Genomic DNA, 25576 nt, shown 5'->3' with positions numbered 1-25576 from the left:
CACTGGAACCAAATCTGTTGATCTCCCCGATTAGACGCGAGCGTAGATGCGACTTGAGCTCACGCGTTTTGTCGCCGATGCAGCGTGCTTCTTAAGCGCCGCTCCGGCAAATAGCTTCTCTGACCGGAGAGTTGTCTCCTTACCAACAGCTTCGATCCCGCTCGCTCGCTAACCCCAGTCTGCTTCATGCAACTGACTGTCGATCCGGTGGCGGCGGGCGATGCGATAAGCATTCGATAGGCTCGCAGGATGCATCAAAGTGCCTATCTGGATCCCGAGGCCTATCGCTATCTCGTCCCAACTTCGCCTATCTCTATGCGGCGCAGTAGCTGGACCCATTTCTCTTGATCAAAGATCTCGGTGTTCCAGTCAGATCGCCGGCATGTCGACTTGGGAAATGGCTCTGGGTCCAAGTCTTGGGAACAAAGTAACGGGTGACAATAATCACAAAGACTCCATCCAACCTGGCTGAGGGTGGTTTCGTTTGAATTGCCAAGGGAACCTTCACAATGGAAGTTGATCTCATCATTTCCAATGCCACGGTGGTAAGTGTACCGGCGATTGAACCCTTATCCCAAATCCTTTCCAACTAACATGACACAAGGCGACAGCATCCGATGTTCATCAGAACCAAGAAATTGTCGTTCGCGATGGCAAGATCCTTGCCGTTGGACAGGGCTTGAAGTCCGTCTTCTCAGCGAAGCAAGTCATCGACGCCCAGCATGGCTTCGTCATGCCCGGCGGCGTGGACTCTCACGTTCATCTCGATCAAGTGAGCAGCGTCTCATCCATCCATCCGTCATCAGAATGACATCTCACACGAACGCTCAGGACAACTCACCAACAGGAGACAACTTTGAGACGGGCACAAGGTCAGCCATCGCCGGTGGCACAACAACCATCCTCGCCTTCGCCACCCAGGACCGCAACCAGGAGTCCCTCCACCCAGCCGTCACGGACTACCACTCCCGCGCCAACGCCAAGTCCTATTGCGACTACGGCTTCCACATCATCCTCACCAACCCGACCCAAGCCATCCTGCGCGACGAACTCCCCCACTACGTGAACGAGGGCATCACCTCCGTGAAACTGTACATGACCTACCAGCCGATGCAGCTCCGCGACGGCGAGATCCTGGGCGTCATGATGGCGACGCGGAGCCTGGGCATGACGACCATGGTCCACGCCGAGAACGCCGACATGATCTCCTGGATAACCCGCCGGCTGGCGGAGCAGAAGCTCACGGCGCCGTACTACCACGCCATCAGCAGGCCCAACATCGCCGAGGACGAGGCGACGTACCGCGTCATCGCGCTGGCCGAGCTCTCCGACGTGCCCATCCTCATCGTCCACATGTCTTCGAAAACGGCCGCGACGCACGTCAGAAGCGCGCAGACGAGGCTGCTCCCCATCCATGCGGAGACGTGTCCGCACTACCTCTACCTCACCGCCGACGCGCTGCGGCCGAGCGATCCCGCACATGACGCCTTCTCCGGCGCGAAGCACATCTGCAGTCCACCGCTGAGGGAAGACCGCCTGGACTTGGAGGCGATGTGGGCGGGTATAATCAACGGGACGTTCACGACGTTCAGCTCGGACCACGCGCCGAGCAAGTATGATCACCCCTCGGGAAAGAAGGCTGGCCTGGGCGGCGACGGGTCGATGAGATACGACAACGTCCCCAACGGGCTCCCGGGCGTCGAGACGCGCATGCCGGTGTTGTTCCAGGGGGGTGTGCTGTCGGGAAGAGTGTCTCCGCAGAAGTTCGTCGAGGTGACGGCGACGAATCCCGCGAAGCTGTATGGCTTGGGGAAGACGAAGGGAACCATCGCTGCGGGCTATGACGCCGACTTCGTCATCTGGTATCCGACTGCTGAGCAGGGCTCCGGAGGGGTGATGATGGAGCCGTTCGTGCTGGAGAACGAGATGCTTCATCACGACATTGACTATTCGCCCTTTGAAGGCATGAAGTTTGAGAATTGGCCGAGGTACACCATAGTCAGGGGCAAGGTTGTCTGGGATCGCGATAACGGGGGCGTCGTTGGTGAGATGGGGTATGGGGAGTTCCTGCGTCGTGGGAAGAGCACGTTGAGCAAGCCGCGGAACCAGTGGGTGAACGAGTTCCAGCCGGTGCCGGAGGTTAAGAACTGAATTGGAAACTTCTCTCAATGCTCAGATAATGATGAATGGCAACGTGCTGTTTTTGTGTTCTCGTCGGGAAGTTATTCAAACATCGTCCGTCCTGTGTGCTACATCAGTGAACCGACCATTGTTGACCTCACAATCGTGCCAGCTTCAAATCAGACAATGCAGATGCGCTGAGACTCTTGGCAGGAATGTACAGGCAGATCTGATGAACTGCTCTTGGTCAGGGAATCATGGCCCCCGAGTTCTCTGTGACTAAAAGCTGACTGCATCAATAGCCTCGACTTCGCTTGGTATTAGAACAACATCACGTCTGATTCTCACCCACTCCTCATTCCTGCGTCGTATATAAGCTGACATTATTCCTTGGACTGCTCCACATCGAAAGCAACAACACCCGTCAGCTGTCTTACTGTACATGAGAGCTGCAGTTCTGGACTTGGGGGTCAGCCACGCTTCGAGCACCAGGACTCCTACCACTGTGAGAGAGTAGGGTTTGCGACTTTTGTGGGCACCTGGTAATGTTGAGATGAATGCAGTCTGGTAGAATGCGGAATTATTTAAGGAGCAGGCAAATACACAGCCTCAGCCTCGTCCTCGTCTACCTGTCACTTTGTTACAGAGAGGCAACGAGACGCCTCTGGTTCCATATCGAGGATGATTGAACCTCTGCTGGAAGTGATTCCGACCATCACTATCTGCAAATGCTGTCTAATCTTGTTTCTCGTCTACAGCCTTCTCTGGCGGGCGTCCCCAGTCTCGCAAGAGCCCCCAGTCCTGCGCTCCAAGTTTCCTTTCATAGGGCATTTCCTGAGTCTTCTAAAGTTCAAATACCAGTATCATGTCAATAACCAGTATGTTGTGTCTTTCATATACTCCTAGAGTGAGGCCAGATTGTACAAGCTCCCGCTTACGATAAACCAGCAAAAAGTACAACCTGTCTGCCTACACATTGCCTATCCTCGGCGGCAAACTTTACATAGCGTCATCACCACAACTAGCAGCATCTGTTTTTGAGAAGCGCACGCTCAGCTTCGAGCCTCTGATCGATAGCTTTGTCCGCACCCTAGTAGGCCTGGACGGCCAGGGAATGCAGCTGTGGACTGATCCCGAGTTCCGCACCGCCATTTTTAGAGTCCTCTACAGAGGCCTCGGTGGACAGTCGCTGGCTGATCTCACCACGGGAGCTGTCAGCAAGGCGGCCAACTATTTCAACGAACTACCGCCGGGCCAGCTGGAAGTGGTTGACTTTTATGTTTGGATCCGCAAAGTCGTGGCCACAAACGTCATGAGTGGCTTTTACGGGGATCTGAGCCCGTTCAGTGAACCAAGAGTCTTGCAAAGTTTCTGGTAACAAATGCTTTTCGTCGATGGCGGACTCTCTTTCTCTCTCTTTCTTTCTCCTTTTCTTTGTGCGAACAGATATAAGCTGATGTTGAACCCCTAGGACGTACCATGACGAGATGCACAAACTCCTGCCCGGTATCGCGCCCTCGCTGGTCGCCGCCAACGCGTACGGAGCAAGAACCGAAGTAATCAAGGCTTTGGAAACATACATCAGGAAGGAAAACGACTTCGGAGATGATGTACCCCAGTTCACCAGGGACAGATTCAGCGCCGAGCGAAAGTTCGGCATGTCCATCCACGACAGCGCAAAGATCGAGGTCCTTCTGGCCACCGCTCTTGCAAACGTTCCCACGCTGACGTATTGGCTCATCACCCATATCTACAACCAGCCCGAGCTTCTGGCCAGGATCCGGGAGGAGCTGCTCGGCGCTGTCGTCCAAGACGATTCCACCAGTGCTACGGAGCTCCAGATGACGCTACGCCTCGGCGGAATCAAGGATCGATGTCCACTGCTCTCCTCGTGTCTTCAAGAGACGCAACGGCACAACATTGTCGATAGCATCACCAGAACGGTGATGAAGGACACGGCGGTATCGGACGGTGACCGGTCCTATCTCCTCAAAGCAGGAAATAGTGTCCAAATGCCCCTCAGCGTTCTACACGCCAACCCGAACGTATGGGGGGACGATGCCGATGATTGGGTCGGTGACAGATCTCTGAAACTGGGCTACATGTCATCTCCGCCGCCTGGTTTTCACCCGTTCGGTGGCGGTAAGCACATCTGGTGAGTAAAGTCCGCCCGCCCGGAACGAGAAGAGTTGCCTGACGGAATGCCGCACACAGCCCCGGCCGCCACCTTGCAAACAGCTTGACGATTGGATTCGCTGCCCAGTTACTTCTCAATTTCGACGTCAATGGCGTTGACAACGGCATTCTTCGGGTCCCGAAGGCTGAAGTTCCCTGGCCCACAACCGGGATTGGGAGACCGGAGGCGGAACAGAACTTGGGAGCCCGAATCAGCCGACGTAAAGGATGGGAGCATGTCAAGTGGTCTGTAGTGTGTTGAGATGTGCGATCCAGAACGATCCGCTAGATTGATGCGCGTCTATGCTAGATTCCATCCCTGGGCCTAAGACACGTCTGTCTCATCCCCGGCTCTTCTCTTCTTGCCATACAAACTCCAGATTACTTCGCATTAATAAACGTACTCAAAGTTGGGGTTCTCCTTGTCTGTCATGTCGGTGAAAGCGGTGGCATTGAGCTCGTCCGCCACGTAGTTGCCGCTCGCCCGCATCTCCGCCCGCAGCCTCTCCTTCTTCTTGTTCTCCCAGATGAAGGCGTAGCGGAAGACGAAGAAGAGAGCGAGCTCGATGCAGTTGGCGACCAGGAGCGATCCGATGCCCAGGTGGTACGAGGGAGCCTGGTTGGCCTTGTAGAAGAAGGGGCTCGCGATGTTGCCGATGCAGGCGCCGAACCAGATCATGCCGGAGACGATCATCTTCTTGGACTGGCCGCCTGTGTTGGAGGTGATGAGGGACAGAGAGAGGACGAAGGAGGCCTGGTAAGAGCCAGTAAGGTAACTACGCACATCAGGTCAGCCGTGTTTTAACTATTACCCAAGCACGAGGGACAGGGGAGACACGAGACATACAAGCAGATCAACCGGCCGATATAGGCGTCAGCCGGTGCCAAGAGAAAGCCAAGAGCTCCGCCAATGGTGGGCAGCATGAAGAGAGCGCACACAATCGTGCGGCTGTTGGCCGGCAAATACCTGTTCGCCAAGGCACCAAGTCCGATCCAGATGACGACCAAGGCGCCCTGGGGGATGCCAAGCAGCGCCGTCTCGAGCGTCCCGAAGCCAAGGCCCTTGATGACCAGGGTGGAGAAGTTGGAGATGCCGCCATTGGGCACGTTGGACATGAAGCCCAGCAGGGTGAAGAGCCAGGTCTTGTAGTCGAGGTAGGCCTCCTTGATCTGGCCCCAGTTGATGCGGCGCTGCTCGATGCCCGTCTGGTTGCGGCGCATGCGGGCGATCATGATGAGCTTCTCGTCGTGGGTGAAGCCCCAGATCGTCCGGGGCGAGTTGGGCAGCAGGACGGCGAGGATGATGGCCCAGAAGGCGCAGAAGGCGCCGACGACGAGGAACTCGTAGCGCCAGGATGCGAGGGCGCCTTTGATGTTTCCGATCCCGTAGCCTGGGGGTCATCATCATCATGGGTCAGTTGACATGTTGCGACACCGTTGACGAGACAGAGGGAGAGAGAGAGAGAGAGAGAGAGGGAGAGAGTGACTTACCGATGAGGCCACCACCGGCAACACCAACACCGTTCCAGGCATACCACGCCGCGATGCGAGAGGGCTGCTCGGAGCGGGTGTAGTACATGGAGGTGATCAACATAAAGGCGGGATCCGCAATGGCCTCAAAGGCTCCGGAGAGAACCCGCAGAGCGAGGAGACCACCAAAGTTCTGGGCCGCGGCCTGCGCCATGAGCAGGGCTCCCCACATGAAGATGTTGAAAGAGAGGTACCATGCCGGCCGGCAGCGCTGCATGATGAGGTTGGAGGGGATGGCCCAGACGAGCCATCCAAAGTAGAAGGAGCTCGAGAGCCACGAGTACTCTTCGCCCTTGAGGTGGAGGCCCTCTTTCAGGCCGAAGATTGCGGCGTACGATCTGCGAGCGAAGCGGTCAGCAAACGCCTTTCCCTACTTTCGTGTGCTGGAAGCGGCGGCAGGCCGTACAAGGTGGTCTTGTCGACGTAGTAGAAGAAGTAGCAGATCCCAAGCAGAGGCAGGATGCGCATGTCGAGCTTGCGGAGGAGACGCTTCTCCTCGGCCTGGTCTATCGATTCATCGTTCGGGTACCGCGCCAGGGCCTGCATGTAGATCTCTGGGTGTTGCTGTTGGACATCATCGGCCTCGACATGGGGTTTCTGGAGGTCTTGTTCGAGGTGTTCGACATCGCTCCTGCGGGACTTGGCGTCATCCGCGGCGGTGGACGTGGCATCGGCCATCTGGAATGATGATGTTTTATCTCGGACGGCGTCAGGGTCTCGGTGTTGATGCTCCTCGTGGTCTCGTGGGAGTTGTGACGTGCAGAAACGACAATACCGTGCCTTATAGAACCAGGGAGAGAGAGTTCCGACAAATGCCCCGAGGGGTGCGGCATGTGGCTCTTCAAATACTCGACATCGCAAGGAATGAACAAGCGCTTAGGGCATCCTCCAGAGATTCTGATACCGACTCTTCGGTTTCGGACAACTCCCGACAGAGATCCTCGAGGCGTTCGCTGGGCGATCTGGGCAAGCTTTGCCGCGCCCTCCACCCACCACGAGTTTCCCGAGTCACGTCTGGGGTGCGGGGTATGATAGTTCCGATGGACGGGGGGTTTAACATCGGACGTCATCGGATTAACATGGCAGATGTCTGGACGGGCTTTCTTTACACCAGATATCCGTCGTTGACTGAACAAACGGATAACCCACAATGACGAGAAACAGAGGACCGCCCATTCCACGCGCCTCCAGTCGTGTCTTCCGCGCATCGAAACAACCATTGACCACCGTTCTCATCCATCTGTTAGACGTTCGCCGTTTGATGCTAGAAAGCAAAGGCTCAACTGGCGGGTGCTCACTCCAACCGCGGGGTTCCGACCGAGCTTTGTCACTTCTCCGGCTTATTGCCCGTGGGGAACATGCGGGTATGGGGTCCGGAGATGGGGACCTCGCCCACCACTTGCGGGGTGCTCGCCGACTTTTTATGGAAACATTGGTCTAAAAACCAGACGCTCTATCATCTCTGAGTGGTGGAACAAGTTTTCCCGTCGTTCCATCCCTCTCTACCCGGTAGTGGAGCAGCAGCCAAGAGGCTTAACACAGGTCCATAAGCCCCGGCTGTCCACGTTTTGTTGACTGTGAACCTACAAGGACTTTCTCGCCTACCCATCTTGACGGCCGATACCGCTCATCCTACCTGCTCCATGAGCCGACATCACTTCGCACGAGTCGTCGCCTTGGTGTCGTCCAAGTCAAAAGCGGACTCGTTCTCCGTATCTCGCCATGAGGCTTTCCGTCAGAAACTCTACCATTGACTCTGATGGTGATTTTTGAGAACTGTCTCACGATCACAGCACGGGCTGTCAAGTTTTGAAACGACTGATTGAAGCTTCTCGCCGTTGCTCCCTGCTTGCAATCGCAAGGTGTTGTCGAGTCAGAGACAAACTTACAATACACGCCGCAATGGGGCCGAGATGAAGTAAACCATGTCACGGCGTATTGAATCCTGGTGAAGCCAATCTCACACACATGTACTGCACATGCCAGCCTATGATGTTTCGGGGAATGTCGGTTCAATTGAGTTGTTGCCTTGTATTAGCCATTCCTTGGGGTGGTGGGTCGTTCTTTTTCTCCTTCAACAGATGATCTGAGTTAAATTACCAAGTCGTGACAACACAACACTGTTGGCATCGAGACCTTCCACAGTTGTTTACATCACTGTAATAAATTTGAACGAACTACGTCGTTTTCTCCTGCAAATTAGAGATCCGACAACTTCAGGAGGTATATGGGACAAAGAAAACAGCCGAGCAGAAAGTCACGCCTTGACCCGTGAGTACATTCTTCTCCGACTTCCAGTCAAATTGTTTATTTGTGCTGTTGAGGATGAAGTCTCTTGCGGTTTTGACTCCTGCTGTACTCTGCAAAATTAGCTTCTTGATAATGCCTTTTCAAGGTGTTCTAGCACAATCCATCACTTTCTGACAAGCCTGAGCTCTGAAAATTTCTGTTGTCATTACTTTTGCATGTCTTCATTACTGGATGCCCAGCTGAGTTTCAATGGCAGGGCAGGGTGGAGCAACGGACTGATAGACTAATACACACGGATTTGTCTCCGTTGGTCCAGTTGTATCGCGGCTGCCGTCACTAACTTCCTCTCTTTTACATCGCAACCACTACAAATAGTACTGCTTTGTCTGCTCATACGCTCACTCAAGTGACCTTGTGAGACTAATTTTTACATCTGCTTATATTAGAATTCCCCATCTTTATCTGCTCGGTTCAGGCTACACTTCCTCAGTCTCTTGCATGACATGAAAGAATGATCAAATGCTCTACCTAAAGGTTGCAGTAGATAACGACAATTGACATCACCTGTAGTCTAGTCTCTAACTCATTCTTGAACGAACCCCTTCTTTAGATTGTTGATGTAACTTTGAGGGTCTAGAAATGATGCATACAAGTTGAACTTCTCATGTCCTTCACTCATTTTCTGGGAACTTGACAGAAGCACCCTAAACAGCAGCAAACTCCGACAGAAATTGCAATCTGTAGATGTTAAGGACAGAACAGTACCGACATGAATAATTTACGAGGTGACTGTAAACCCACCTTTGAAAGATAATTTGAGCAAATCTGAGAGTCAAAGGTTTTCTATCAACAAGTGAGCAGGCAACGCCTTATCAAGATTGCGTGCTTCCCAAGAAACTCGAACCCATTGAACGTAACATGCTCTATAGGGCTGGGTAGCACTTCAACAGCACAACGTAGCATCAAGGCACCAGGTCCTACTCTAGGATAGGTGCATGATGTTTCATCTCGTGACTGCACTCGATACGGCTTTTGACGCCTGTACTAGCTGCGATTACTCTAGCAGCAACTGTTGATCCAATCTTGCGTCATCTTAATGGAATTTGTACCACAACGGCTATTTGTTTCCAGCTTATAAATGTCTAGCTTGATGCTTAAACCTACCGCTACTTTCGTGTTTCTTCGTAGCGGCCCCGTAGCTGGCTGCCGTCTTTAGCATTACCAAGAGCCCATCGATTACCCGATAGAAAGCGGAGTTTAATCAGCAGGTTACGCCTTTTTGGAATGGGAGAACTTGCATTGAATACCGCGTTGAGTAATTGTCGGTAAGACCCTCTCCATACTTCACACAAGAACATGAGAATATGCCACTGCGGCACGAACGACAGACATGGCCGCGGTGCATAGATTCTCTCCAGCTTTGTGTCCATGTCAACCAGTACACATCCCAGGAGAACGCCCTAAGATTCCAAAAGTACGATTTGGGAGGCACGGGTCAATCGCATGATAGGGAAACATTATTTAGATTCGTCGCAACATGGGTATACGTGAGGCTAGAGTAAGAAAAAGCCGCGCAATCGGGTGTCAGGGTCCCGAGATCTCAGCGTGCTGGGTACGCTTGTGAGCCGTCTAGTCTAGTGCTCGTTCCTCGCTCCGTAAGGTGACGACGCCAACGCCACCCGCTCTTCGTTCTCCCCGTCGAGTCTGTCGTATCCCCCGTTGTACCCCATCTCGCACTCGTTCTGGCCGTATCCGGGATGGGTGCCCTGGCCGTAAGGGCCGGTCTGTTCGAGGTGGACGGCGGTGCCGGCGGCCTTCTTTTCCTTGTTCTTCTTGTTCTTCTTCGACACCATCTTCTTGATCTTCTTCAAAGCTTTTTTGATGGCCTTCTTGATGTACTTCGTCGGGTCGTAGACGAACTTGTTGCCGCCGCCGCCGCCGGAGCCTTCGTCTTTGTCGTCGTCGCTGTCGCTGCTGCTGCTGCTGTTTCCCTTGCGTCTGCGCCGCCTGCAGCAGCAGCAGTAGCAACACCCGAGAACGGTGATGAAGACAACCACACAGACAATGATGGCAGCTATGGCGACTCCCGACAGACCGCTGTTGTCGTCGTCGCCGTCGCCGTCCTTGCTGCCGTTTCGTGTTGCCAGGAATCGGAGGGGACTGTTTTGGGCAGCCTGGGCCAACTGGTGGATTGCAGGCATGGTTGTGTTTCGGTTTTGCGAAGCGGTTGAAAGTGGTGTTATCGTAGCTCGACGCTGTCGTCTCGTGAGCAAGAATGTGTGACTGGAAGTATGACGAGGTTTTTGAGATGCCACAAAGCTGGATTGCCGACTACGAACGAAGCAAGAGCTCCCGCTTTTGTGCTTTTTCATCTCTGGAAACATAGACTGAAGATTAATTTATCGTGAACCAGAAATAAGTCTTCATTACAAGGGGGAGCCCCTTGCAGCGGGGCTTGGCAGGCCTAGCACCCCATAAGGAGCCCTTCATTTAATCAACTCCCATAGAACCACCCAGGGCGGTGATGTCCTATCAACCTATCAAGCTATCGGCCGTGCCGGTGGTTGGCCAATGCTGGGGGGATGCTGACTCGCGCGAGGAGTTGGTCTCGTAGGGCTGTGCAGCTTTCCAGTCGGGCATGCCGCCTACTATGGCAGACTGACCAGGCCTGCTCCGCGCAGGCGTTGTATTGTGGCTGTTTCCCACGGCTCTGCCGAGTCAAGGAACCCCCACCTGCTGCTGCATGATCCGCATTTCTGTCGAAGATTACACTCGATGGTTCATGGGGGAACGGCTGGCCAATGGCGACGGTGAAAAGAGTTTTCAGCTTGCGGCAACAACGCATGGAGACGATAACTTGCTCGTCGCGTCTCCTCTTCATCTGGTCTTGATTAAGCGTATATGATGCAAACGCCGATCTATACTTTGTTGAAAGCTTGTGATGACAAGTGTTGATGTGGTCCCACAAGGCCAAGAAACTATGGGCACCCGTTTGGTGGCTTGGACCCGATGATTGCTACTCCCACCGACTTTTAGGGTGTTGAAGCACAGCTAAGAATAAACATTTCCCTGTACAGCGCGATATTGCTCCTCGCGCTGTATGTTAAACCGGAAACTTAGGGCAACACAACACGTATTCACCTATGTCTAAGATGCATTTTGGCGAGGTGTCAACTAGACGTCAGTCAGAAGCCTTGGCATATTTATCAGATTAGACTCTGACGCAAAAAAAAGTACAAGTTGATAGGACCTAAATCAGTCAAAGTCCTACAAAGTTAGAAATTCCCTATATTCTTGATTCTGAGTGAACCCGTCAGCTAGAGACCATTTACCCATGGGGACAGTATCAAGCGTTTGGGAAAGCGAGCCTTCTTGGCCACAGTTAGCCTCAAAGCCGGTCCTTCCCGAGGCGGATAACTGCTCAACGTTGATATGATGATGCGTGCCGTGTTCCTCCTTCGTGTGTTCAAAGGTGTCACCGCAGCTCAATGGAGCTAGGATCATAGGTCAGGTTTCATGCTGACAGAGCATCGCTTAACGTTTGGCCGCCGACACGAGGTTAGACGTGTGAAACGTTCCCCTACGTCTAAATTAGAAACACCTGGCTTGGGCAGCAAGATACGACATACCTCTTCCAGTTGTTATATCCGTTCTTGGCCATCAACGTTATCGTGGACCTGCCGGTTCTTCCGTCTCCCTACCCGCGGCTGGAGAAGACGTCGGTGAGGTGAGCATGCTCCGAGACTTGCCCTAGACCTCAATACTTCCGGTCAAAAGTTTGCAGAACACCAAACCAATTCCACTACCCCGACCCTTGTCCATGCTTCAATTGATGGAGAGCACGTGAGCCCAGAAGGATCGATACACCTTTAACACGTGAACAACGCCAAGAAATACCGTCCGCTACAGAAAGATAGTAGGCTGCCAAACCCTAAAGCCCCTTCCAATTTCCCCGGCGAGAGGAGCGAATCAGGTTAGCAGACACTAGAGTTCACAACCTTGAGCAATTGAATGACTGGTTACTGTACCGTCGCGATCATCTCAGTTGTAGCTATTCATCACAGCCAACCAGTGTTCACATTGAAAGACGTCAGCTGACCAAGGCTGAAGAAGGATACGGATCATTGATTGCAGCTGCCACACCTGCTGTTGCTGCTGGCCCAATGTCTCAGACGATGATTGAGCATTGTCTTGTTTGTAACTGAGACTTGGATAATGAATGGCATTGCTCAAGTTCTTGGAGCAAATGACTGCTTGGCGAATCAAAAATTCTTTAATTTTGACTCCTGCGGTCCAAGTCAAAAAGATGGAACAGGCATATGTGGGAAAACCGCATGCTATGAGGCCGCTTGGAGTCTCAGGACGCAGTCTCTGAGCCTTAGCGGTTCACTTCAACTGCACGACAGATATCTACATCTTTGCGGAAGGCAATGAGCAGTCAGTCACCTTTAGTTCTCGTTGGCCAGGTTTCAGGCGTGTCAGAGTCTTATGGCTTTGGAACGAAAAGCAGCATCAAGCGGACATTAATCTAGTAGCTGAAGGTGAATGTGCGGCAAAGCGGTATATTATGCGTAATTATATTGTTCATGTGGTATGTGAGTGAGTGCCTTTTGAAGTATGGGGCAGCCTCCCGATCTGGGAATGCCCTAGTTGTAGAGTAGCACCGGATATTGAATTGACAATGCTCGGTACTCAGCCTATATTCTGACATGCACTACAACATCTTCCCCTCCTCGCCATGACCCTCCCCAGCTGGAGGCAACATCGTGTGTCACTCCGCCCGCAGTGGAGCCGGTGGATTTCATGGTCTAGAACCCGAACCGAGCTGAAACAACGCCACAGCACATCTACTCGTCGTCGAAGATGTCGATGACGGTCTTCTTCCACTGGCGAGCAGGGACGCGGCGCTTGAAGAGAATGTCGATCTCGCGGAAAGACCGGCCCTTCATCTCGGGCAAGAAGAAGTAGGAGACGACGAAACAGAAGAAACCGGTTGCGCCCCAGACGTAACCGCACTTGCCACCGAGGTCCACGCCCTGTTGTCACATCGATCGTTAGTGATTTCGGGGTTCGTTTGTTTGTGAGAGAGAAGGTGGGAGGGGAGGGCAATCATACCGTCGAGTTGAGCATGTAAGTGGAGAGGAAGATGCAAGGAATGTTGACGACATAGTAGGCGGCACGTCCAAGACCGGTCGTGAGGGGACGGAGGCGAATAGACGACGTCTCGGCAATGATGACCCACGAAGCGGGCGCAGGTCCCAGCGTGAAACCGACCGAGACGATGAGACCCAGGGACGCCATCGCCAAAGAGGCAGACGTGGAGTCGCCGACAGAGCCCGCGACACCAAGGGCGATGAGGAAGATGACGTTGATCAGCGAGCCCCAGACGTAGATGGTGCGTCGGCCGAGGTATGTCGTGAGGATCCAGGAAAGCATGACGAAGATGGTTTGGAGGGCGGAAGTGATGAGACCGAGGGCGAAGGCAAGGTTCGAGTCGATACCCGCCTCTGTTTGATATGTTAGCCCGGGGGGGAGGTTCATCAAAACAGTAAGACACGAAGACAAAAGAAAAACACTCACGTCTGAAGAAGTAAACGGCCTGGTTGGCGATCAGATTACCCGTAAGGTTCTGGGCGGCATACACACCACACACGATGAGGGTGCGGTACGTGTCGGTGCCCTTGAACAGCTCGAGGTAGCCGGGCTCCTTCTCGGAAGCCTCGAGCTCGATCGTGCGGCGCATCATGGAGACGGACTCGTCGAGGTTGGCATTGGCCTCAGCACGGCCGAGGCGGCGGACGGCAACCTTGGCCTCCTCGATGCGTCCCTTGCGAACCAGCCACCACGGTGACTCGGGAGCAATGTAAAGGAGGATGGCGAGGGGCGTGGGGAACATCCATTGAAGCGCGATGGGGACTCTGGGTTCACGCCATGTCAGCAAAACAACACAAAACGACATACACATGTACCAGGCTGGATGGAAAAGGGGAGACGAACCTGTATGCGCTAGAGTCGGCCTTGGCCTCGTAGACGTAGCAGACGCTACCGACGATGATGGCGCCAATGGCCCAGAACATCTGCAGCATCTGGGTGGCCGGGGCTCTCAGCCTCATGGGCACAATCTCACTGCAGTAGGCCGGGGCGTTGGCGATGAAGATGCCCCAGGGCACGCCCTCGAGGAGCTGGCTGACGAACATGACGGCGAGCGAGTTGGCGAAGTAGAAGACGAAGATGAAGGCGTTGAGGAGCATGAGGCCGCCGATGGTGGCCCAGCGGTACCCGATGCGGCTGGTGATGGGGCCGGCGATGCAGACGCCGATGATGGCGCCGAGGGGGCCGCCCACCTGCAGCGCGGACTGCCACGAGGCCTCAATCTGGTCTTTGCCCTTACTGTCTCGGACGCCATACTCTTTCTTGAACTGATCCATGGCAACGAAGGCGCCCATGAGGAAGACGCAGTACGACTCCATGATCTAACACCGCGGGTGTCAGTCGGCCAAAAATTCCCTCTGACAGGTCCTGTATGTGTGTTTGTCTGTGTGTATAGAGAGAGAGCTAGCTTACGATGGTCGTGGACATGATGAAAGCCCAGAGAGAAGCCATGGGGTAGAGCTTGACGGCCTCCAGCACTCCCATGTTCTGCTCGGCCTGCTCGGCCTCCATGGCATCGACCTTCATCTGCGAGGGCTTCATCTTCTCGTCGATGTCGGCGACATGGTCGGCGACATAGGTCTCGACCTTGGACGGGTCGTCGTCGCGGGGCGACTTGGAGTCGACGGGGTTGCTCATGTCGGAGGTGCGCGGGTTGGCCGGTGGGTGTCGGAATGAGAGAAGGGGAGCAAAGGAGAAGAGAGTCAAGACATTCGAGACGAGGCTTTGGGATTTTTTCTGGGCAACCAGTTCTTAAAGAGTCTTGTCTTCCTTGTCCCTTTCTTGTCATGCAGCCAATACGGACAAGACAACGCGAGCCGACTGGGGAGGGAATCCTACGCTGTCGCTCACCCCAACGCCGCTAAAACCCCGTGTCCCCCCGCAATCACAAACGTTCCCACAAAACCCCAGAGTGGAAACCCGCCCTTCTCCAATGGGGTCGGATGTCGGGTCTTGATATAACGAGCCCTGGGGAGGTCCTGGGGGGTGGCCCGGGGGGAAATCCTCCTGGGCGCCGAGGCGCTCCAATGGGGGGACGTGTTCGAGGGTTGGGAGAACTTCCCACTACGGACTTGTGATGAACTCAGGGGGGGGTGTATCGATCTTGAATGGCTCGGGTGCTTGAACTGAACTGTTTTGTTGCAGCTCCTTGCTCCCATGTGACTTTGTTGGCTGGGACTAGGCACTGATGAGAATCCAATCTCTCCCTCTCACTCTCACTCTCACACTCTCTCGCCACTTTTGATGCGGGCGAATGGTGGACCGCGGTGGATACGGGGGGGGGGAGACAACGACAAATGACTTGCAGTTGGAGTTGAAGCTGCCAACACGCTGCCTTTCTCCCTTCTCCCTCGGTATCTCGGGAAGCGCTAAGCCGCCGGCCGAGGTTGTCTTGTACTAACCGCCGCCGCCGCCGCCGTCCGAGGGAATCTTTCGTTCCAACGGATGAAACTCACAATTCCAATCTTAAGCGGACGTACAGTAAAGAAGCTGCCAAGGGCCGAGTGAAAGGAAGAGAAAAAAAAAACCTGCATCTCGCGTGCGTGTGTGGATTACTAGGCTAGCCTACCATACTAGACTTGTCAGACTTGCGTCGGCATCCATCATCATTCGCTCCGCATCGCATCGCATCGCGGCCTCGGCCTCTCTTTTGGATGTGGGAATGGGCCCAGTGCAGTGTAGGCAAGGAGGCCCATCCGACGGAGTGGTCTGGGTCGATCTTGGGACTGAACTGTGGGCTGGACTGGACTGGACTGGACTGGACTGCGTGTTTGCAGAATCAATCTCGCGCAGGCACTCTCACTCGCCTACTCACTCACTCACTCACTCCCTGTCCTCCCTGGTTTTACATTGCCTCCTCCCTCCCTCCATGCTTCCATGAGAGCCTGCAGGTGTCCGTAAAATATGCCCGTCCCCTCGGCCGCGACATGGCTCCCCCATCTCCACCTTTTAATCCTTCACTTACTCCTCTTTTACTCCGCATGACAAGCTCTCTCTCTCTCCCCTTAGTTTCCTGTCTGGGTACCCGTATTTCTAAAGTTTCTTTTAAGCGTGCCCCAGAATGGACTGTGCTCCGTACAGGCCTCGGATTTTACTGGCAGTTGCTAGGATCTCACTGAATCCTACCCCGCACCGAAGCCATCCCGCAGTTGGGGGGGAGGGAGGGATGGGATAGTAACAAATGCCCCCTCACTCGATGCACCTGCTGACCCAGCTTTCCACAAACATCACCCATCACTCAAGGGGGCAATGAAGCAGCCTGAGCGAGGTGAGCAAGGGGTGAGGCAATTGCACTTGGATTTTCTACTCCCCTGGTACGGTATCCGTACTGGCGCAAGACTCGGAAGAAACAACCGCAACGACGGACGCATGTCGCCTTGGGAGCGAATACACACCATTCCGCATGCCGTTCCTCATTGAACACGCGTTCGTGATTCGGTCCAACCTACCTAGACAACAGTCGCCGTCATGGTCTGGCCGGCGGTAAAAGCATTCGTTTCCTCGTCACAACCTTTGTGATACCAGTGCACAATCGAGAGTTCCACCTCATCAGCCTCTTCGGCTCGGGATCCAATCATCTGTCTTTCCCCTAAACTTCTTGGCGTCAACCACTTTGTCTCTTGACGGAGGCTTCGTGAGATCACCCTCCCCGCTCGAGCTTGAATGCCAGGATACCGTAGTAGCACAGGGGACTGGTTCCCGAAATCTGTTGCCTGCCAAGGCTCTGCCCGCTGCAAGACAAGACATTTCCTGCAACGCTATCCCCCCCTCTCGCCGCCGCAGGGGAAACGTCTGCACAAGCTTTTGGCTATGACTGTATTTTCTTTAACTACGATTAATCCTTTGAAAAACGAGCTGGTCGTTCGTTGCCAGGCTGCAGGTCACACACTTGTGCTTACTTGGAACGCCTTGGTCGACTTGTCTAGCAACCACCCTGACTGTGCCGGCCACCGCAGTCAACAGCACTTTAGATCGAGTTCTTTACACCTTGTATAGAGGTTTTCATTTTTATTCTTACGTGGGGGCAATACAGCTGCTTTGCAACTACACGTGAGGTTATTTCGAGGAATGGCCCACGGATCAAGGGCTCCCACAAAGCTCTATCATGGAAGCGCCAAACTCGAGATGCTTCATGCTTTCGGCTTGTGCACAACTCGTCAATCCTATTCACAACGTTGGATAAGCAGACTTCGGGTCAACTACAAAATCTCATCACTCACGACCGCGGTAGACTCCTCGCGGTACTCAACTGGATACTAAAACGTGGCGTCGGTCCAGCCGTAGACCACGTAAAGCCGTTGACTTAGCACGAGAACCGCGTCTCCTTCGAATTGCCATCGATGAGGGAAAGCCACACAGATGAGCCTGCTGTTATTCTGTTCGACCAAAGCCTTGGGGTTTAGTGGCCGATGCTGGTCCAGGTCACGCTCCGAGCGTCGAAGTCCACCCATGTCATCGACCCGTGGAAGTCGGCGTAGGGAACCGGTTGGCGCTGGTCTATTACTAAGCCTTTGTTTTTTGGTGCAGTTGGCTGCCCTGACCTACCCGTATCGCCTAGAAACTGCAATCCAAATTCTGGAGTGAGATCACGAGATTCAAGATCAGGCACGACTATCCATCATTTCCAGGATGACTCACTGCTAGCGCAAGCCTAAGGCTTCTCTATCAGGCAAGTAAAAAAAGAGCTTCGATTAGACCTGATAAAGTCCAAAATCGAGATATCCCATCAATACCGATAGCCGCTAGCGAGTGTAAAGTCTTTATTGCTGGGTGGTACGTCAAATTGCAGAGACAATGTCGCTAATCCTAGAGGGCTTCAGGCGGAATAATATCTCGATCCCAAGAGATCACAAAAAGCGCGGGAAAATGTCCCTCTTCTGTCTGTCCCTCCACCAAGTTCTAGTCGAAACTAAGACCATCTTGAAATCCACTCCTGGTGTTTGATGGACTGCGAAACGATAACCAAGACTATTCTTCTAGTTCGAATCATGTCCTCTCAAGTCAGCGACGTTTGTTTCACGGCAGGTTGCCCAAGGCTCCTTGCACACCCGTTTTACTTGCCCTGCGCCGCTCCTTGATATGATACCTTGAAACCCGGGGCAACTTTTCTCCACTGACGCTGAGTTTGGTATATCAAAACGTAAAAGTATACGTCTATCGACATGTCTCCTCCATAACCACAGCAACAATTTGCAGCGGAAGATATGGCGTCAGATTGACGACCAGGAAACCTATCTTAAATTGCGAGGAAGACAGCATTTGCTGGAAGTTATTCACTTCAGCTCCTTTTGCCACCCTGGTTTGTGCAGTTGAGTGTTCTAGAGTCTATTGCCGGTATCCGTGCCGACCGTTCCCGTAAATACGTTCCCTAACAGACGCCGTGCTACGAGACTCAGATCCACGTCCTTACCAGCGGCACAGGAGGTCCGAGAGTACTCTCGCCTGAACAACCCAAGCCACCGCCACGATGCGAATAATCGTATCCTGGTTAGTGACTACTGAATGAAGCCCGTGATTAACCTGCTGATGATGAATACTGATGTTTGCGATAGACGTTTCATCAACTAGCTGATAAGCATCTACTCATTCTTCGCCTTCCTCTCTGGTTCCAGCCCGTCCATCTGGCCTTCGGCTTCTAACTTGATAGGAATTAGGTTTGTAAGGTCTTGTAGCCATCGAACGTCCACCCTCGGCGGTCTCCTGACGTGAAGGGTCCTCTTTGGTTCGTTGAACTTCGACCGGCGACTGCAAAAGAGGAGCGCTTGCTTCGGTGCTGGGCAAAGCCCCGAAGCGGCTACCGTATCGACCATCAGAGATTCGCTGCAGTGTTTCGTCTCGCATTGATCCGATCAATTGCGCAGACTTGCCTCGAGACTCCGCTTTCCCAATATTGAAGAGGTCTGCAAAAGTCGTGACTAAAACTTGATCACTGTCCCCGTCGGCAATCGCCTCTCCGATTGTGTGGCATTTTTGTCGCGTTACTTCAACAGAAGCCATTTTGCAAACCTCGAGACACTGTTTCGAAAGGTTGAGCTCCTGCTGCAAGCGTGTTCTCTCATGGCCATTGGCGGGGTTTCCATCGGGTGGTATGGATTCCAAACGTTCCCGAAGACGGCCGACCATCTCCGCAATGCTATCCCTATTTTGGCCTAGAAGTTGGCGGGTGAGACGCTGCGCTTCAAAGGTCTCCTGCTGATCCATAGGATACTCTTGGGGAGATTTAGGTTGCGATAATGGTTCTTGATCTGTCAATGATTCGAGATAAGACCTCGCATTTTCGCAAATGCTAAGGCACCGCTCTGTCACTGCTCGCTCGTTGTTCAGATCAATGCTTGTGTCGGAGCTGTCAGCGGTTTTCTGTGGGAGCAGCGCTATTTTGTCGTCGATTCTTTGTAGGCGAAGATTGAGATTGTACGTCGTATCTTCAATCATCTCGCTGTACTGCTCGAGAATCTGCTGGGATGCTTTGGATACATTCCTAATGAGTGTTAACTTGTGTCTCACTTGGACGGGAAGGTGCTCAGCTTACAAGTTGATGGCTCCCAAGCCGACCGAGATCGTGGATTTGTATCCTGACACGGTGTCGATGAATTCGTTGATGTCGCCCCTCCTAAACTCCAGCTTGGCCCAATCTCGGAACCCGGTCTTTGTTGCCTTTCCAGTGAAGTCTTTCATGGACTTGTCGAAGTTAAGGCACAACTCACTGCACCGGCGAACGGGGCCTTCGAGAAGCGCTAGGATAGACAGCTCACATTGAGATATGCCTTGGAGCATCTCCAAGATCTTGAGGAGGTCCTCAAGCTCATCCTGCAGCCTCTGCAAAGTCTTATCGCGACCTTTGAAGCGGTTTACGGTATCGATGAGTGTTTTTGTTGATACGAATGCGGCTGTGGCCACAGCAAGCACTGAAGCAGTGATGCTCAAAGGATCCGCCATTCTGGAAGTAACTCGCGAGATCTCCACTCGAGAGTGCAGATTTGGTTGAACGAGAAGAGCTCAGGTGTGGATGGAAGCGACTGATGTACTACTGTGTGCCCGCTTTGACCTCTCTCACCTCCAGCGGCTCCTATTGGCAGGGCGAAGCGCACAGATGGGGCTGGGCATCATGGGTCGCCCAGGCCGCCGTGCTCTCATCAATTGGCTTGGATTCAAACATATCCCTGTCTCAACTTCCTTGAAATCGTCAGTCAAGCATGATTGCTGCTGGGTGGAGTTATCACTGTCAGCAGACTAAGGCCGAAACAGAGTTAGCGCCTATAGCTACTTCAATGTAGGGAAGCCATGCTTGGCTTTAAGGTATTGTCGTTGATTCGGATGGCGGATAAGGAGATGCCCTAGCACTTGCAAAAGATCGGTTGCAAAAGATCGGTTGGGCCGTGATCCAGGTCAGTCTTGCAGGTCGAATGGAACCGATGGTTCCTCCCGTCGCTCGAAGGGAAATAAAGCTACTTGGTTATTGCAGGAGACGCGCAGTAAGCATCGACATGATACACTGTTTATGCACAATGACATGTCAATTTTCAACCAATGGCGGAACACCCGAGCTACTTTTACCCACTTCAAGGCAGTTAGTTACTACAGCATTCTTCTAGGACTAGCCCACTGCAAGGCAGCGTGCTAAGCGGGGCCGTGCTTTAGCAGGCACTATCACATTGCATGCACAAGCATGCAATGAGCCAACTGAGGCCATATTCTTGAGTTTCCCTGGAACAACCTTACGGAGAATCATTCTGGTATATCTTCTCCACAGGAATAGCTGGATGGCCCACTTGGCGACATGACTGATTGCCTGGTGCTTGTGACGGGATTAGATCCTGGCATCAGCCCAGCCAATGGAACTAGCCTTGTGCCATTATTCCTTCGGCAGGCTTGATAAAAATGTCATGGTTGGAAGCATATCTAGCCACCTGCCGAGAAGTGAAACTCAGCTCTTGTTAAATGACATCCTCTTCTCCGCCACTAAGGAGTGCAGTCCAAGTCAACTAGCAGTCCATTGTAGCATTGGGCCGCAGAGGCGCGGAGGGTTGGTTGAATTTGGCCCGTCAGCAAGTTAGCCATGCCAAGATGTATCGCAAACGCATCTGCAGGAGGCCTGAAAGTTTGATGACTGAGCGGCTGTGCTTGGTCAGAGGATGGAACTTTGCGAGAACTTAGGGGTGGGGGTTGATGTGCTGATGGCGTGACGCCTTTCTTTGCGTTGATATTCAGTCATGGATAAACATTAGTGACTACCGAGGATGTACGCCGAGGGCACCCACGCTGCGGACGGCGGCGCAGTTAGTCTCTGCTGAAGAGATATATTATTATATACCCTATGAATCGACCTCAAACAAAGGCGCCGCCACCGCATTCTCATGGGGATTTCTGCAGCCCTCCTAGGGACTACCAGTCCTCCCACGCGGGAACTTTGTATCTGTTGATGATTTTTTAAACAGAATGACCCAGTTGGGAGACTCCCGTGAAACGCATGTGAGCCTCAATCGGTAAGTAGTCTGTAGCCAATCAAATAGCAGGTCATTCCGACCCCGCGTCCTCAATCTCTAGCCAATTAGAAAATCGGTCCATGAGTGAACATCAACGGGGTCGGGGTGTAACCCCTCACCTCACAGAGATGACGTGTCTCATCAACCGCCGACATCTCTAGCGCCAACGACAGTCTTGTCGATAGGGTCTGCAAGTACGTTAAAAGGCCTTAAATACATGGCAGAGGCCGGTCATTTGATAGCGATTCCATAACAGGGTACCTCTTTTCGTCGCTCACGTCTCGCCCCTAAACGTACTGCATCATGGCAGACCCAGTTAGCATAGCGACCGGTGTTCTGACAGTTGGGGGCTTTGCTCTCAAGTCCAGTATAGCACTTCACGGGATCATCCGTGGCTTGCAAAGCCAGAACAGGGACGCCCGAGCGCTCAAAGCAGAGGTGAGCGATTTGACGGGGGTCTTAAGCTCACTCCTGGAGACCATCGCCAACAACCCAAGCCTCGACTTCCAACCCCTCGAACGGCCACTTCAACGCTGCGGCAATGCGTGCGAAGAGTACGGCAAAATCATATCCCAATGCACGAAACATTCCAGCAACACATCGCGTTCGAGCATGCGTGACTGGATAACGCAAAAATATCTTCAGGGAGACATCAACGACTTCAGGGCTATGTTAGCCGCACACAAGTCCACTATCAACATTGCTCTGGCAAACGCAAACCTGTGAGTGACTTCCAACTTATATTTCTGTCCTTTTGCCACGCCTCCACTCACCTTACAATCGCTGTAGACGCATCGCTGTTATATCGCCCGAGGTCCTGGAGAATTATAGGGACATGATTTCCGACACCACAAGCGACCTAAGCGCCCATTTAGAAGACCTGCAGGAGAAGATCGACCGCCTAAAGGACGGAGATCCCGCGGCTATCGATGATGTTGCAAAGGAGTGGCATGCAATGCTGGAAGAAAAGGAAAGCACCCAACAAGGTCTCGATATGTGTGCTCAGTTGTCTGCGCAGATCACGCGATTTGAATCGGCATCAACGGAGCGTGTTCACTTTTCGGGGCGTCCATCGGCACACAAACACATCAAAACTGGCCTAAGCGAAGCTGGACGATCAATACAGTCTCTCGTAGCTCGTCTACAGACTCATGAAGCTCTTATCGACAGTCAACTGGAGGCGATGTCTCTGAAAGAAGCGCTGTCTGAACCTGTCGCCGCACAACTGGCACGACTCCAGCAGACAAAGGAGAGCGTTAGCCAATGCATACGAATCGTGTCCGACGCTGGTGAACTGGCCAAAGAGCGGAGCAACGTCTTCGAAGACCTCACACTGGCAGATAACAGTTACGCATTTTCAGTCTCAACAGTCAATGACCTAGTGACGGCCAGGCGGCTCAATCTCAGTGGACGCTCACGGCACGTTGGCGGGCAAGTAACAAATGAGACCGTGCAGAAGAGTATGGAGGCTCTCACACAACTGGATGCAGAGTATATCAGGTCTTTGAAAGAAACGCAGCCTCGGCGCCAGGCCTCACCAATTTCAACTTCGACCTCCCCAAAAGAACCAAATAATACCAAGCAATTCCATGACCGTTTTGGTCCTGGGGTTACGCTCAATCACGGCTAAGAAAGGTGTATTTAAGAACACCTGCAATTTCTGTTGCAAACTGGATCCCGGGCCTGTGGGTTAAATAGTAATAGTAGATCTCGTTTTCATTTCTTTGCCATTATCTCGTACCTGTACGAGTTTCTTGAGGTTGCACTGGAGAAAGCATTGCTTCCGGATGGTGTCGTCCCCAATTCTCGATTCGACAATTGTATCAGCGTTGATTTCCAGCCGCCTGAGCTTTATTTCGGCGCGGTTTATAAGCCTCGACTCTCCCTAGGGAGCATTGGGATCGCCGAACATATAGTAGCCGCTCTCGGCCCGAACGGGAGTGTCTCGCTGAAGCCGACGCGGATCTGGCTGACCAGGTGTGGGCCATGAGTCTCACGAGGTGGCCCAGCTCGCCAGTCAGATAGCGAAACTTCCACTTGGGACATAATTGGTTGCCTGCGTAAGGCAACATTCCAAGCTGTCCCACCAAGGGGGACTCTGTGGCTGAACAAACATGGCGAGTCATCGGAGCCGCTGCTCCGGGCTCATTGTGGTCCAGAATTTTTTAATATCTGCAGTATGTTTCTCCCACTTTCGTGATAGCCCTCTGGAGAGTCGTTGCGCATTGAAGCCGTTGCCTTGAGCTAAATCGTTATCTGAAATGTTGGGTTGGGCGCCATCTTAATCAAAGCCTGGAATGGCAGTACACGTAGTGCGATTCATCGTCAGAGTCCACATAACTTATCGATAGGTTTCCATCCCGGAGTAGTAATCCCCATCGGAGTCAACATCAGAGCAGTCCGTGAGAAGACAAGTATTAATGTCGTCGCGTGATATCATGCTAGTCTTTATCGGGGCGCTTCTGTGTGCTGTGTGGTGTGTGTACTTTGGCCAATTGCGGACCAAATCGTGCGATCCGGCCTTTGTACCACCGAGAAGTCGAAAAATGGCCTCTTCAGATCCAGCAGCCCTACGAATCTGTCAGCAGTTCAGCGTATTAGACTGTTAGTGCGTGTACGGCTGCATCCACCAGTGTTTTTCACTAAGGGGATAGATTGTATATGACAATGGCCCCTAAGAAGGCTCTGTATTGACTCGCTCACTGTCAAAAGTTAAATATGCGGGAGTTATGAGCTCGCAGACGGCCGGCGTGGACGGGTGTCGGTGTATGGGTGTTAGGAAGATGGAATTTGACGACTGAAACGCGGGTGCCCCCTTATGTAGTGTTCTGGCATCAACGACAGAGAGGGAGGATCTTAGAATGTCTGAATATGATAAGGCTCACTGTTGCGATGATCGCGTCTCAATGCGTCTCGACGCGCATCTTCAAGACATCACTCTTTCTCTCAGCTCCTACACATACAGAAAACCCTAGTTAAATTGCATGAATTTGTACCTGAGTTAGCAAGAAATCGCATAGCTGATGATGAGTTGACTATTTTCCAGTCGATAGGACCTACCTACTACCACCAGGAAGCGCGAGTGCCGACAAACGGCTGACCGGCGACGATGCCCGAGTCGTTAGCGAGAATCACACTTCTCTTCCCAAACTCAGCCAAATGCCGCCGCCTGCTGCTGATCTAAACCGTCTCAGTGCAGTCTTACCGTACCCAAGTACTGGTGTCGCAGGCTATGGCGTGTATGAGAAAACGCTTTCGGCAGGGTGAGATAGCAGGGTAGTCTATTGCTTATGGTGTCCAACGAACAAAAAGGACAGATATCCTACACAGGCCTTCGGCCGCGGGCTGCCCTTCTAGACCGTTGCAGCAGCATTCGGGCTAGACCGAGATGCCGCTGAACTTACCGATCAGGCAGGGATCCGGGCTATGCGAATGTCGCCGGTCCCGCCTTTTACGCCCGTATGCCCCGGAGCTCGGGCTGCCGGGCGGGCCCGGCTCACGGAGCCCGAGGCGAGACCGTGGGAGCCGTGGGCCGTGGGAGCAGCGGCCCTATTCCAAATATTGATCCAAGACCACAGCACCTGAGAGAAAGTAGCACAATCATCACACATAACCATTGCCAACTTTTACACACCAATCCTGACTTACCAAGCTCACACCCTCAGCTGCTCGGGCATCATGATTTCTCTTTTCACGCCCAAGACGATGCATCTCGCAATACACTGACTGCACCAGGCTGCAACTGTCTACATCTGTGATTCGAGTCCTACTTCGGGCCCTTTCGTCCAAAGCTGGGTCAGTTGCTAGATAAGTACTTTCAGGCGTCGGCCAGGGAGGGCTTAGCCCAAAGGAGAAGCATGTCAGCC

The 25576-nt window shown here is 53.1% G+C and overlaps 8 protein-coding genes across 8 annotated transcripts; 4 read left to right on the top strand and 4 right to left on the bottom strand.

Annotated features, from left to right (window-relative positions):
- Positions 1-509: 509 nt before the first annotated feature.
- CH63R_09737 (Dihydropyrimidinase) lies at positions 510-2151 on the top strand (the record flags this gene model as incomplete). Its single annotated transcript, XM_018304711.1, has 3 exons — positions 510-545; positions 605-772; positions 832-2151. The coding sequence occupies 3 exons, from the start codon at positions 510-512 to the stop codon at positions 2149-2151; spliced, it is 1524 nt and encodes a 507-aa protein (XP_018154135.1).
- Positions 2152-3235: 1084 nt separating this feature from the next.
- On the top strand, positions 3236-3499 carry CH63R_09736 (Prostacyclin synthase; the record flags this gene model as incomplete). Its single annotated transcript, XM_018304710.1, has 1 exon — positions 3236-3499. The coding sequence occupies one exon, from the start codon at positions 3236-3238 to the stop codon at positions 3497-3499; it is 264 nt and encodes an 87-aa protein (XP_018154134.1).
- Positions 3500-3608: 109 nt separating this feature from the next.
- On the top strand, positions 3609-4280 carry CH63R_09735 (Prostacyclin synthase; the record flags this gene model as incomplete). Its single annotated transcript, XM_018304709.1, has 1 exon — positions 3609-4280. One exon carries the CDS (start codon positions 3609-3611, stop codon positions 4278-4280), a length of 672 nt encoding a protein of 223 aa, XP_018154133.1.
- Positions 4281-4687: 407 nt separating this feature from the next.
- On the bottom strand, positions 4688-6504 carry CH63R_09734 (Major facilitator superfamily transporter; the record flags this gene model as incomplete). Its single annotated transcript, XM_018304708.1, has 4 exons — positions 4688-5072; positions 5144-5687; positions 5788-6164; positions 6233-6504. The coding sequence occupies 4 exons, from the start codon at positions 6502-6504 to the stop codon at positions 4688-4690; spliced, it is 1578 nt and encodes a 525-aa protein (XP_018154132.1).
- Positions 6505-9710: 3206 nt separating this feature from the next.
- Positions 9711-10277, bottom strand: CH63R_09733 (uncharacterized protein; the record flags this gene model as incomplete). The annotated part of the gene is made up of 1 exon (XM_018304707.1): positions 9711-10277. One exon carries the CDS (start codon positions 10275-10277, stop codon positions 9711-9713), a length of 567 nt encoding a protein of 188 aa, XP_018154131.1.
- A 2646-nt stretch (positions 10278-12923) lies between these two features.
- On the bottom strand, positions 12924-14865 carry CH63R_09732 (MFS maltose; the record flags this gene model as incomplete). The annotated part of the gene is made up of 5 exons (XM_018304706.1): positions 12924-13112; positions 13192-13583; positions 13657-13994; positions 14074-14549; positions 14641-14865. The coding sequence occupies 5 exons, from the start codon at positions 14863-14865 to the stop codon at positions 12924-12926; spliced, it is 1620 nt and encodes a 539-aa protein (XP_018154130.1).
- A 3945-nt stretch (positions 14866-18810) lies between these two features.
- Positions 18811-20163, bottom strand: CH63R_09731 (uncharacterized protein; the record flags this gene model as incomplete). Its single annotated transcript, XM_018304705.1, has 2 exons — positions 18811-19705; positions 19757-20163. The coding sequence occupies 2 exons, from the start codon at positions 20161-20163 to the stop codon at positions 18811-18813; spliced, it is 1302 nt and encodes a 433-aa protein (XP_018154129.1).
- Positions 20164-22013: 1850 nt separating this feature from the next.
- Positions 22014-23340, top strand: CH63R_09730 (uncharacterized protein; the record flags this gene model as incomplete). The annotated part of the gene is made up of 2 exons (XM_018304704.1): positions 22014-22432; positions 22500-23340. 2 exons carry the CDS (start codon positions 22014-22016, stop codon positions 23338-23340), a joined length of 1260 nt encoding a protein of 419 aa, XP_018154128.1.
- Positions 23341-25576: the final 2236 nt, after the last annotated feature.

The sequence above is a fragment of the Colletotrichum higginsianum genome (genome assembly GCF_001672515.1).
Source record: "Colletotrichum higginsianum IMI 349063 chromosome 7 map unlocalized unitig_7, whole genome shotgun sequence".
NCBI lineage: Eukaryota > Fungi > Ascomycota > Sordariomycetes > Glomerellales > Glomerellaceae > Colletotrichum > Colletotrichum higginsianum.
Note: the sequence above shows the minus strand (reverse complement) of the source record. Positions and strands in the feature narration are given on the sequence as shown.